The sequence below is a fragment of the Notothenia rossii genome (genome assembly GCF_949606895.1).
Source record: "Notothenia rossii genome assembly, chromosome: 8".
Classification (NCBI taxonomy): Eukaryota; Metazoa; Chordata; class Actinopteri; order Perciformes; family Nototheniidae; genus Notothenia; species Notothenia rossii.
Window position 1 is genome coordinate 1,708,608 of NC_136906.1, and position 13,047 is coordinate 1,721,654.

Consider the following 13,047-nt stretch of genomic DNA (forward strand, 5'->3'; position numbering starts at 1 on the left):
CTTCATGTCTCTTCTACATCAACATGTGTCCCCTCTTCTTCATGTCTCTTCTACATCAACATGTGTCCCCTCTTCTTCATGTCTCTTCTACATCAACATGTGTCCCCTCTTCTTCATGTCTCTTCTACATCAACATGTGTCCCCTCTTCTTCATGTCTCTTCTACATCAACATGTGTCCCCTCTTCTTCATGTCTCTTCTACATCAACATGTGTCCCCTCTTCTCCATGTCTCTTCTACATCAACATGTGTCACCTCTTCTCCATGTCTCTTCTACATCAACATGTGTCCCCTCTTCTCCATGTCTCTTCTACATCAATATGTGTCCCCTCTTCTTCATGTCTCTTCTACATCAACATGTGTCCCCTCTTCTCCATGTCTCTTCTACATCAACATGTGTCCCCTCTTCTCCATGTCTCTTCTACATCAATATGTGTCCCCTCTTCTTCATGTCTCTTCTACATCAACATGTGTCCCCTCTTCTTCATGTCTCTTCTACATCAACATGTGTCCCCTCTTCTTCATGTCTCTTCTACATCAACATGTGTCCCCTCTTCTTCATGTCTCTTCTACATCAACATGTGTCCCCTCTTCTTCATGTCTCTTCTACATCAACATGTGTCCCCTCTTCTTCATGTCTCTTCTACATCAACATGTGTCCCCTCTTCTTCATGTCTCTTCTACATCAACATGTGTCCCCTCTTCTTCATGTCTCTTCTACATCAACATGTGTCCCCTCTTCTTCATGTCTCTTCTACATCAATATGTGTCCCCTCTTCTTCATGTCTCTTCTACATCAACATGTGTCCCCTCTTCTCCATGTCTCTTCTACATCAACATGTGTCCCCTCTTCTTCATGTCTCTTCTACATCAACATGTGTCCCCTCTTCTTCATGTCTCTACTACATCAACATGTGTCCTCTCTTCTTCATGTCTCTTCTACATCAACATGTGTCCCCTCTTCTCCATGTCTCTTCTACATCAACATGTGTCCCCTCTTCTTCATGTCTCTTCTACATCAACATGTGTCCCCTCTTCTTCATGTCTCTTCTACATCAACATGTGTCCCCTCAGGGGAAAGAGACTCTGAAAGTTTCAGGAACAAAGATTCTCTCTCTTTTTGATCCATTTCTATAAAAACCTGTCTGAAAATGAGCTGATCAGATTTTGGTCACTTGATGATGTCATAACGATGTTTTGTCTTGTGTAACCATTAGCCAATCAGCAACAAGGTAACCCCCCCCCCCCCCCCCTTATCACCTGAATCTCCTCTAGAGCACCATTGAGTTCTTTGTAACCAAATGTCTCTCAGAGGCGCGTGGGGAGGGGCTCCTTATTTTCATCTAAAGTAACAGACAGAGAATCAGCACTTTGGTTTTTCTTCTTGGTTTTGAATCTGGGTTCCTTCCTCCTCTCCTGCCTCGTTTTATTTCCTCACATCCTTCCTTTCTGGTTCATCTTGCTCTTAGTGTTCTAACATCTTCCTCCTCCCTTCCTCCAGGCTGTAAGCACGTGAAGGGCATCATGCTGTTCGGACCCCCCGGCTGTGGAAAGACTCTGATGGCTCGTCAGATCGGGAAGATGCTGAACGCCCGAGAGCCCAAAGTGGTGAACGGCCCCGAGATCCTGAACAAGTACGTGGGCGAGTCGGAGGCAAACATCCGGAAACTGTTCGCTGACGCAGAGGACGAGCAGAAGAGGGTGAGGCATCATCAGAACTTTAATACATGCTAAATACTAAAAAGCAATTACACTTCAGGTCATTGTTTCCGCCAGACCAAGGCTGGGAGGGCGTCTACCCCGAGAGCTGGGGGGGGGACGTCACGTTGTGTCACGTTGTGTCACGTTGTGTCACGTTGTGTCACGTGACTTGAATTTTGAATTGAGCCGTCTCTTATAGACACTATCTCTTTACGTATTAGTGATGGGAATTCTAGCTCTTTTTACTCGATCTTCTCTCGAATTATAAATTGTTTTGGACGCCCTCGGCTCGAGTTCAGGGCGTTCCGAGCTGAATAAGGGCGTCAAATGATGGCAAGACGCCCCCCTGGCGGAAACGCTGCTTCAGGTGTACATTGGATCTATAATCAAAAATAAGTGAAATACAACAAGTATTAGGAAAAAACATAAAAATAGAACAATGCTGAAATAGCAAATTGCTTATAGTAAAAGTAAAACTGAAATATCCCCAAAAATGCCTAAAGTGAAATGTTGTTGTTTTGTTTGTTATTGTCTCACAGCTGGGGGCGAACAGCGGGCTGCACATCATCATCTTTGACGAGCTGGATGCCATCTGCAAGCAGAGAGGAACCGGAGCGAGCAGCACGGGGGTGCACGACACCGTGGTCAACCAGCTGCTCAGCAAGATCGACGGCGTGGAGCAGCTCAACAACATCCTGGTCATCGGTCAGTTTAAATAACGCTTTATCAACAACATCAACAACATCAACAACATCCACAACATCCACAAAATCAACATCCACAACATCCACAACATCAAGATCCACAACATCCACATCATCCACAACATCCACAACATCAACATCCACAACATCCACAACATCAACAACATCCTGGTCATCGGCCAGTTTAATGTAACGCTTTATCAACAACATCAACAACATCAACAACATCCACAACATCCACAACATCAACATCATCCACAACATCCACAACATCAACAACATCAACAACATCCTGGTCATCGGCCAGTTTAATGTATCGCTTTATCAACAACATCAACAACATCAACAACATCCACAACATCAACATCATCCACAACATCAACAACATCAACAACATCCACAACATCCACAAAATCAACAACATCAACATCCACAACATCCACAAAATCAACAACATCAACATCCACAACATCAACAACATCCAGGTCATCGGTCAGTTTAATGTAATGCTTTATCAACAACATCAACAACATCAACAACATCAACAACATCCTGGTCATCGGTCAGTCTCTCCCACACTCATATACTTATATCTGCTGTTGTAGATGCATCAACGTGTCTCAAAGTAAACCTCCCTACACTCCGAGCCGATTTCAGCCGTCGGTAGATGTGGATAGATGTGGATAGATGTGGATAGATGTGGATAGACGTGGATAGATGTGGATAGATGTGGATAGACGTGGATAGACGTGGATAGATGTGGATAGATGTGGATAGATGTGGATAGATGTGGATAGATGTGGATAGATGTGGATAGATGTGGATAGATGTGGATAGACGTGGATAGACGTGGATAGATGTGGATAGATGTGGATAGATGTGGATAGACGTGGATAGACGTGGATAGACGTGGATAGACGTGGATAGATGTGGATAGACGTGGATAGACGTGGATAGACGTGGATAGACGTGGATAGACGTGGATAGACGTGGATAGACGTGGATAGACGTGGATAGACGTGGATAGACGTGGATAGACGTGGATAGATGTGGATAGATGTGGATAGACGTCGGTAGATGTGGATAGATGTGGATAGATGCGGATAGATGCGGATAGATGTGGATAGACGTGGATAGACGTGGATAGACGTGGATAGACGTGGATAGACGTGGATAGACTTGGATAGACGTGGATAGACGTGGATAGACGTGGATAGACGTGGATAGACGTGGATAGACGTGGATAGACGTGAATAGACGTGGATAGACGTGGATAGACGTGGATAGACGTGGATAGATGTGGATAGATGTGGATAGATGTGGATAGACGTCGGTAGATGTGGATAGATGTGGATAGATGCGGATAGATGCGGATAGATGTGGATAGATGTGGATAGATGTGGATAGATGTGGATAGATGTGGATAGATGTGGATAGATGTGGATAGATGTGGATAGACGTCGGTAGATGTGGATAGATGTGGATAGACGTGGATAGATGTGGATAGATGTGGATAGATGTGGATAGATGTGGATAGACGTCGGTAGATGTGTATAGATGTGGATAGATGCGGATAGATGCGGATAGATGTGGATAGATGTGGATAGATGTGGATAGATGTGGATAGATGTGGATAGATGTGGATAGATGTGGATAGATGTGGATAGACGTCGGTAGATGTGGATAGATGTGGATAGATGCGGATAGATGCGGATAGATGCGGATAGACGTGGATAGACGTGGATAGACGTGGATAGACGTGGATAGACGTGGATAGACTTGGATAGACGTGGATAGACGTGGATAGACGTGGATAGACGTGGATAGACGTGAATAGACGTGGATAGACGTGGATAGACGTGGATAGATGTGGATAGATGTGGATAGACGTCGGTAGATGTGGATAGATGCGGATAGATGCGGATAGATGCGGATAGATGTGGATAGATGTGGATAGATGTGGATAGATGTGGATAGATGTGGATAGATGTGGATAGATGTGGATAGATGTGGATAGACGTGGATAGACGTGGATAGACGTGGATAGACGTGGGTAGATGTGGATAGATGTGGATAGATGTGGATAGACGTCGGTAGATGTGGATAGATGTGGATAGATGTGGATAGATGCGGATAGATGTGGATAGATGTGGATAGATGTGGATAGATGTGGGTAGATGTGGATAGATGTGGATAGATATGGATAGACGTCGGTAGATGTGGATAGATGTGGATAGATGTGGATAGATGTGCAGTAGATGTGGATAGATGTAGATAGATGTGGATAGATGTGGATAGATGTGGATAGATGTGGATAGATGTAGATAGATGTAGATAGATGTCGATAGATGTCGATAGACGTCGATAGATGTGGATAGATATGGATAGACGTCGGTAGATGTGGATAGATGTGGATAGATGTGGATAGATGTGCAGTAGATGTGGATAGATGTAGATAGATGTGGATAGATGTGGATAGATGTGGATAGATGTGGATAGATGTGGATAGATGTGGATAGATGTGGATAGATGTGGATAGATGTAGATAGATGTAGATAGATGTCGATAGATGTCGATAGACGTCGATAGATGTGGATAGATATGGATAGACGTCGGTAGATGTGGATAGATGTGGATAGATGTGGATAGATGTGGATAGATGTGGATAGATGTGCAGTAGATGTGGATAGATGTGGATAGATGTGGATAGATGTGGATAGATGTGGATAGATGTCGATAGACGTCGATAGATGTCGATAGATGTCGATAGACGTCGATAGATGTCGATAGATGTCGATAGATGTCGGGCATCGATGAGCGTCCTGTCGCCCTCCTCAGATCGGTGTGTCCCGCACCGTCGTGTATATTTGGCTGTGCCGACACCTTCCGGTGCGTCTTATATCCGTTAGCGCAGCAGAAGCTAACAACATTCCCCGCCGGTACCGGTGCACCCCCTCTCTCTCTCTCTCTCTCTCTCTCTCTCTCTCTCTCTCTCTCTCTCTCTCTCTCTCTCACGCTCGCTGTGAGCTGCGGGCGCCTGATAAAACAGCATCCCCTACTTTCATCACTACAGCGCCCATCGTACGGGGCAAAGGGAGTGAAAGGGTGTTATCTTTACTTCATTATGAATGTTGTTACATCAAGGCTGGAAATTCATTTCATTTCATTTTTTTATTATATTTGTATTTAATCTTGTGGAAGTGCAGACCTACTGTCCTCCACCAGGGGGTGCTGCAGCACCCTCAGCACCCCTACTTCCCACGGCCCTGAACGCACACGCTATTTGTTGTTTGTTTATATCACGCAGTCTGTTCTTCTTCTCTCGGTTATCACGCAGTCTGTCTTCAGGTTGTTTCCTCTTATGAATGACGAATACACACTACCGCCGCCTGCTGGTAAGAAGAGTTTTTGCCACTCACGCATGCGCAGTTCGTAAGTGCTACTTGGTCGTCGGTTGAAGTCTTTGCGGTGTGTTCCAGTGCCACACATGGCCAAGACGCAGAGACGTGAGAACGTTGGGACGTGTTCTTTGGTGTCAGTTTGGGGTTCTTTGGTGTCAGTTTGGGTTCTTTGGGGTTCTTTGGTGACAGTTTGGGTTCTTTGGTGTCAGTTTAGGGTTCTTTGGGGTTCTTTGGTGACAGTTTGGGTTCTTTGGTGACAGTTTGGGTTCTTTGGTGTCAGTTTGGGTTCTTTGGGGTTCTTTGGTGACAGTTTGGGTTCTTTGGTGTCAGTTTAGGGTTCTTTGGTGACAGTTTGGGTTCTTTTGTGTCAGTTTGGGGTTCTTTGGTGACAGTTTGGGTTCTTTGGATTCAGTTTGGGTTTCTTTGGTGACAGTTTGGGTTCTTTGGTGACAGTTTGGGTTCTTTGGTGTCAGTTTGGGTTCTTTGGTGTCAGTTTGGGGTTCTTTGGTGACAGTTTGGGTTCTTTGGTGTCAGTTTGGGGTTCTTTGGTTTCAGTTTGGGTTCTTTGGTGTCAGTTTGGGTTCTTTGGTGTCAGTTTGGGGTTCTATGGTGTCAGTTTGGGTTCTTTGGTGTCAGTTTGGGGTTCTTTGGTGTCAGTTTGGGGTTCTTTGTGTCAGTTTGGGTTCTTTGGTGAAAGTTTGGGTTCTTTGGTGTCAGTTTGGGGTTCTTTGGTGACAGTTTGGGTTCTTTGGTGTCAGTTTGGGGTTCTTTGGTGACAGTTTGGGTTCTTTGGTGAAAGTTTGGGTTCTTTGGTGTCAGTTTGGGGTTCTTTGGTGACAGTTTGGGTTCTTTGGTGTCAGTTTGGGGTTCTTTGGTGACAGTTTGGGTTCTTTGGTGTCAGTTTGGGGTTATTTGGTGTCAGTTTGGGTTCTTTGGTGACAGTTGGGGTTCTTTGGTGTCAGTTTGGGTTCTTTGGTGTCAGTTTGGGGTTCTTTGGTGACAGTTTGGGGTTCTTTGGTGACAGTTGGGGTTCTTTGGTGTCAGTTTGGGTTCTTTGGTGTCAGTTTGGGGTTCTTTGGTGACAGTTTGGGGTTCTTTGGTGACAGTTTGGGGTTCTTTGGTGTCAGTTTGGGGTTCTTTGGTGACAGTTGGGGTTCTTTGGTGACAGTTTGGGTTCTTTGGTGTCAGTTTGGGTTCTTTGGTGTCAGTTTGGGGTTCTTTGGTGTCAGTTTGGGTTCTTTGGTGACAGTTTGGGTTCTTTGGTGTCAGTTTGGGTTCTTTGGTGACAGATGGGGTTCTTTGTAAGGACCTTCAGACTAAATGCACTCTGGGTGCTGCTCTCATAACCCTCAGAAAGTGTGGAAAGCTGAACAATTCGATGCTTCTGCACAGGCGTCACTACATCTTTCTCCTGGGTCGTTTCATACAGTGAATCTCAGACTGTTCTTCACCCTCCTCCTCCTCCTCCTCCTCCTCCTCCTCCTCCTCCTCCTCCTCATTGTTTCCTACAGTAAATCTCTCCCTCCTCCTCCTCTTCCTCCTCCTCCTCTTCTTCCCCCTCCTCTTCCTCTTCCTCCTCCTCCTCCTCTTCCTCATTGTTTCCTTCAGTAAATCTCTTTCTTCTCCTCCTCTTCCTCCTCAGGAATGACCAACAGACCCGATCTGATTGACGACGCTCTGATGAGACCCGGAAGGTTTGAGGTCAAGATGGAAATCAGTGAGTGATGCGTTCAATGTCTCTCTTTAGCTCAATGTTCTCATTCTTTAGAAACTACTCAGCCTGAAAACATGTAAAATCTAGATTATTAAATCACTAATAACAAGAAGAAAACTAGGGAAAAATCTAAGTAAGTTTCTCCTTTACCTGGTTATTAACTTACCAACTGCACCCCACTTCCTCCAGGTCTTCCCGATGAAAAGGGCCGTGTGCAGATCCTGACGATCCACACCAATAAGATGAAAGGATTCGGCCTCATGGCTCCAGACATCTGCATCAAGGAGCTGGCGGCCGAGACCAAGAACTACAGCGGAGCGGAGCTTGAGGGCCTGGTCCGAGCGGCGCAGAGTACTGCCATGAACAGGCATATCAAGGTTAGTGTGTGTGTGTGTGTGTGTGTGTGTGTGTGTGTGTGTGTGTGTGTGTGTGTGTGTGTGTGTGTGTGTGTGTGTGTGTGTGTGTGTGTGTGTGTGTGTGTGTGTGTGTGTGTGTGTGTGTGTGTGTGTGTGTGTGTGTGTGTGTGTGTGTGTGTTTCTGTATAAAAGATGTGAAAAGGTGGATTTTAAACAATAGGTGTGCTTTATTATATATTCCAGGCTACATCCACAGTGGAGGTGGACATGGAGAAGGCTGAGAAGCTGCAGGTTACCAGGAACGACTTCCTGGGATCCCTGAACAACGACATCAAACCAGTAAGACTTTGTTCCCCTGAACACAGATTAATAAACTGTTGGGGAAATCCTGAATGTCCTCTTCCAACATGAGAGCCACATGCTAACAAAGGTATCAACTTTAGCTGTGAACATGACAGGATGTGTGATTGAAGAGCATCAGGACTGTTTGAGGCATATGATAGCTATGTGATTAACATGATGATTCAGCCTCTATGGAGAGAGACATATGACAAGCATGATCATTTCTGACGTGGAGCTAATCTGAAGTAAACATTGAATACTGCTTTCTATTCCTCCATCTTGTGACTGTGGAACTCCCTCTCTTGGATATCAGCATGTGAAGGACACTGTTCAGGAACTAGTTGATGCTCTGTATGTGATGACTACTTCCACTCTGGAGAGCCGGGGGGACCAGGGAGATGTCTCTAATATAAAATAACACATAAAGTGCCTGTTTCTGACCCTCCTGCTCTTCTTCCAGGCGTTTGGTACGAACCAGGAGGATTACTCCAACTACATCATGAACGGCATCATCAAGTGGGGAGACCCCGTGACTCACGTGCTGGATGACGGAGAGCTGCTGGTGCAACAGACCAAGAACAGTGACCGCACTCCTCTGGTGGCCGTGCTGCTGGAGGGTAAACTCCTCACACACACACACACACACACACACACACAAACACACACACACACACCCACACACACACACACACACACGCACACGCACACGCACACGCACGCACACACACACTAACCTGTCCCCCCTCTCTCAGGCCCCCCCCACAGTGGGAAGACTGCGTTGGCGGCTCAGATTGCAGAGGACTCAGAGTTCCCCTTCATTAAGATCTGCTCTCCAGACAAGATGATCGGACACTCGGAGATCTCCAAGTGCCAAGCCATCAAAAAGGTGAGCTGCAGATTTTACAGATTTAACCCTCGCAGGAAACAAGCTAACATTTAAAACAACAACAACAACACGCAGATTCAAACACTAAAGAAGCCTTTTGAATACAGAAATGTACAGTTTTACAGTGATTTGTCTGGCTTGATGTTCATGGGTTAATCAGAATATAATGAAGTTGTTTCCACATGCATTCAACAAAGAAAATATGCCATAGCAAGAGTCAAAACAAGAGTCAAAACAAGAGTCAAAACAAGAGTCAAAACAAGAGGTAAAACAAGAGGCAAAACAAGAGTCAAAACAAGAGGTAAAACAAGAGGTAAAACAAGAGTCAAAACAAGAGTCAAAACAAGAGTCAAAACAAGAGTCAAAATAAGAGTCAAAACAAGAGGTAAAACAAGAGGTAAAACAAGAGTCAAAACAAGAGTCAAAACAAGAGTCAAAACAAGAGTCAAAACAAGAGGTAAAACAAGAGGCAAAACAAGAGTCAAAACAAGAGGTAAAACAAGAGGTAAAACAAGAGGCAAAACAAGAGTCAAAACAAGAGTCAAAACAAGAGTCAAAACAAGAGTCAAAACAAGAGGCAAAACAAGAGTCAAAACAAGAGGCAAAACAAGAGGTAAAACAAGAGTCAAAACAAGAGTCAAAACAAGAGGCAAAACAAGAGTCAAAACAAGAGGTAAAACAAGAGTCAAAACAAGAGTCAAAACAAGAGTCAAAACAAGAGTCAAAACAAGAGTCAAAACAAGAGGTAAAACAAGAGTCAAAACAAGAGGCAAAACAAGAGTCAAAACAAGAGGTAAGACAAGAGGTTAAACAAGAGGTAAAACAAGAGGTAAAACAAGAGGTTAAACAAGAGTCAAAACAAGAGGCAAAACAAGAGTCAAAACAAGAGTCAAAACAAGAGGTAAAACAAGAGTCAAAACAAGAGTCAAAACAAGAGTCAAAACAAGAGTCAAAACAAGAGGTAAAACAAGAGGTAAAACAAGAGTCAAAACAAGAGTCAAAACAAGAGTCAAAACAAGAGTCAAAACAAGAGGTAAAACAAGAGGTAAAACAAGAGTCAAAACAAGAGTCAAAACAAGAGGTAAAACAAGAGGTAAAACAAGAGTCAAAACAAGAGGTAAAACAAGAGTCAAAACAAGAGTCAAAACAAGAGTCAAAACAAGAGTCAAAACAAGAGGCAAAACAAGAGTCAAAACAAGAGGTAAAACAAGAGGTAAAACAAGAGTCAAAACAAGAGGTAAAACAAGAGGTAAAACAAGAGTCAAAACAAGAGGTAAAACAAGAGGTAAAACAAGAGTCAAAACAAGAGGTAAAACAAGAGGTAAAACAAGAGTCAAAACAAGAGTCAAGAGGTAAAACAAGAGGTAAAACAAAAGTCAAAACAAGAGTCAAAACAAGAGTCAAAACAAGAGGTAAAACAAGAGTCAAAACAAGAGTCAAAACAAGAGTCAAAACAAGAGGTAAAACAAGAGGTAAAACAAGAGTCAAAACAAGAGTCAAAACAAGAGTCAAAACAAGAGTCAAAACAAGAGGTAAAACAAGAGGTAAAACAAGAGTCAAAACAAGAGTCAAAACAAGAGTCAAAACAAGAGGCAAAACAAGAGGTAAAACAAGAGTCAAAACAAGAGTCAAAACAAGAGTCAAAACAAGAGGTAAAACAAGAGGTAAAACAAGAGGTAAAACAAGAGGTAAAACAAGAGTCAAAACAAGAGTCAAAACAAGAGTCAAAACAAGAGGTAAAACAAGAGGTAAAACAAGAGTCAAAACAAGAGTCAAGAGGTAAAACAAGAGGTAAAACAAGAGTCAAAACAAGAGTCAAAACAAGAGTCAAAACAAGAGGTAAAACAAGAGGTAAAACAAGAGTCAAAACAAGAGTCAAAACAAGAGTCAAAACAAGAGTCAAAACAAGAGTCAAAACAAGAGGTAAAACAAGAGGTAAAACAAGAGTCAAAACAAGAGTCAAAACAAGAGTCAAAACAAGAGGTAAAACAAGAGTCAAAACAAGAGTCAAAACAAGAGTCAAAACAAGAGTCAAAACAAGAGGTAAAACAAGAGGTAAAACAAGAGTCAAAACAAGAGTCAAAACAAGAGTCAAAACAAGAGGTAAAACAAGAGTCAAAACAAGAGTCAAAACAAGAGGTAAAACAAGAGTCAAAACAAGAGTCAAAACAAGAGTCAAAACAAGAGGTAAAACAAGAGGTAAAACAAGAGTCAAAACAAGAGTCAAGAGGTAAAACAAGAGGTAAAACAAGAGTCAAAACAAGAGTCAAAACAAGAGGTAAAACAAGAGGTAAAACAAGAGGTAAAACAAGAGTCAAAACAAGAGTCAAAACAAGAGTCAAAACAAGAGGTAAAACAAGAGGTAAAACAAGAGTCAAAACAAGAGTCAAGAGGTAAAACAAGAGGTAAAACAAGAGTCAAAACAAGAGTCAAAACAAGAGTCAAAACAAGAGGTAAAACAAGAGGTAAAACAAGAGTCAAAACAAGAGTCAAGAGGTAAAACAAGAGGTAAAACAAGAGTCAAAACAAGAGGTAAAACAAGAGTCAAAACAAGAGGTAAAACAAGAGTCAAAACAAGAGTCAAAACAAGAGTCAAAACAAGAGGTAAAACAAGAGTCAAAACAAGAGTCAAAACAAGAGTCAAAACAAGAGGTAAAACAAGAGGTAAAACAAGAGTCAAAACAAGAGTCAAGAGGTAAAACAAGAGGTAAAACAAGAGTCAAAACAAGAGGTAAAACAAGAGTCAAAACAAGAGTCAAAACAAGAGGTAAAACAAGAGGTAAAACAAGAGTCAAAACAAGAGTCAAGAGGTAAAACAAGAGGTAAAACAAGAGTCAAAACAAGAGTCAAGAGGTAAAACAAGAGGTAAAACAAGAGTCAAAACAAGAGGTAAAACAAGAGTCAAAACAAGAGTCAAAACAAGAGGTAAAACAAGAGTCAAAACAAGAGTCAAAACAAGAGGTAAAACAAGAGTCAAGAGGTAAAACAAGAGGTAAAACAAGAGTCAAAACAAGAGGTAAAACAAGAGTCAAAACAAGAGGTAAAACAAGAGTCAAAACAAGAGTCAAAACAAGAGTCAAAACAAGAGGTAAAACAAGAGTCAAAACAAGAGTCAAAACAAGAGGTAAAACAAGAGTCATTACATTACATTACATTACATTGCATTTAGCTGACGCTTTTATCCAAAGCGACTTACAATAAGTGCATTCGACCAGGAAGATACAACCTTTAAGAAAACAGAATCATATAAGTACATCAGGTTTCATAGAGCCAAACATTTCAAGTGCTACTCAACTGGCATTTAGAAAGCCAGCCCTTTATTAGTATATAAGTGCTTTGTTAGTAATTTTATCGCTCGAAGTGGAGTCTAAAGAGATGAGTTTTCAGTTTGCGTCGGAAGATGTGTAAGCTATCTGCTGTCCTGATTTCAATGGGGAGCTCATTCCACCATTTTGGAGCCAGGATAGCAAACCCACGTGTTTTTGCTGACGGGAACTTGGGTCCCCCTCGGAGTGCGGGTGCAGCGAGCTGTTTGGCTGATGCAGAGCGGAGTGCACGTGCTGGGGTGTACGGTTAAAAACAAGAGTCAAAACAAGAGTCAAAACAAGAGTCAAAACAAGAGGTAAAACAAGAGGTAAAACAAGAGGTAAAACAAGAGTCAAAACAAGAGGTAAAACAAGAGTCAAAACAAGAGGTAAAACAAGAGTCAAAACAAGAGTCAAAACAAGAGGTAAAACAAGAGTCAAAACAAGAGGTAAAACAAGAGTCAAAACAAGAGTCAAAACAAGAGGTAAAACAAGAGTCAAAACAAGAGGCAAAACAAGAGGCAAAACACACACAGTACCGCCGTTTGGACACAACGAATATTTTCATCAGAGTCCGGCGCACTTCTTGGGGGATTGATATAGACGCTATCCTCCAGAGATGGCTGCCCCGCCCCAGAA

General features: G+C 42.7%; 1 protein-coding gene across 2 annotated transcripts in view; it reads left to right on the plus strand.

The window, feature by feature from the left end:
- The window catches only part of nsfa (N-ethylmaleimide-sensitive factor a), a 36,087-nt gene that overhangs the window by 11,442 nt on the left and 11,598 nt on the right, over positions 1-13,047 (plus strand). For both annotated transcript variants that reach the window (XM_079645702.1, XM_079645703.1), the window contains exons 9-15: positions 1,501-1,700; positions 2,240-2,405; positions 7,448-7,522; positions 7,709-7,896; positions 8,119-8,214; positions 8,678-8,834; positions 8,970-9,103. In XM_079645702.1, coding sequence (XP_079501828.1) covers positions 1,501-1,700; positions 2,240-2,405; positions 7,448-7,522; positions 7,709-7,896; positions 8,119-8,214; positions 8,678-8,834; positions 8,970-9,103 — 1,016 coding nt within the window. The remainder of the gene's footprint in view (positions 1-1,500; positions 1,701-2,239; positions 2,406-7,447; positions 7,523-7,708; positions 7,897-8,118; positions 8,215-8,677; positions 8,835-8,969; positions 9,104-13,047) is intronic.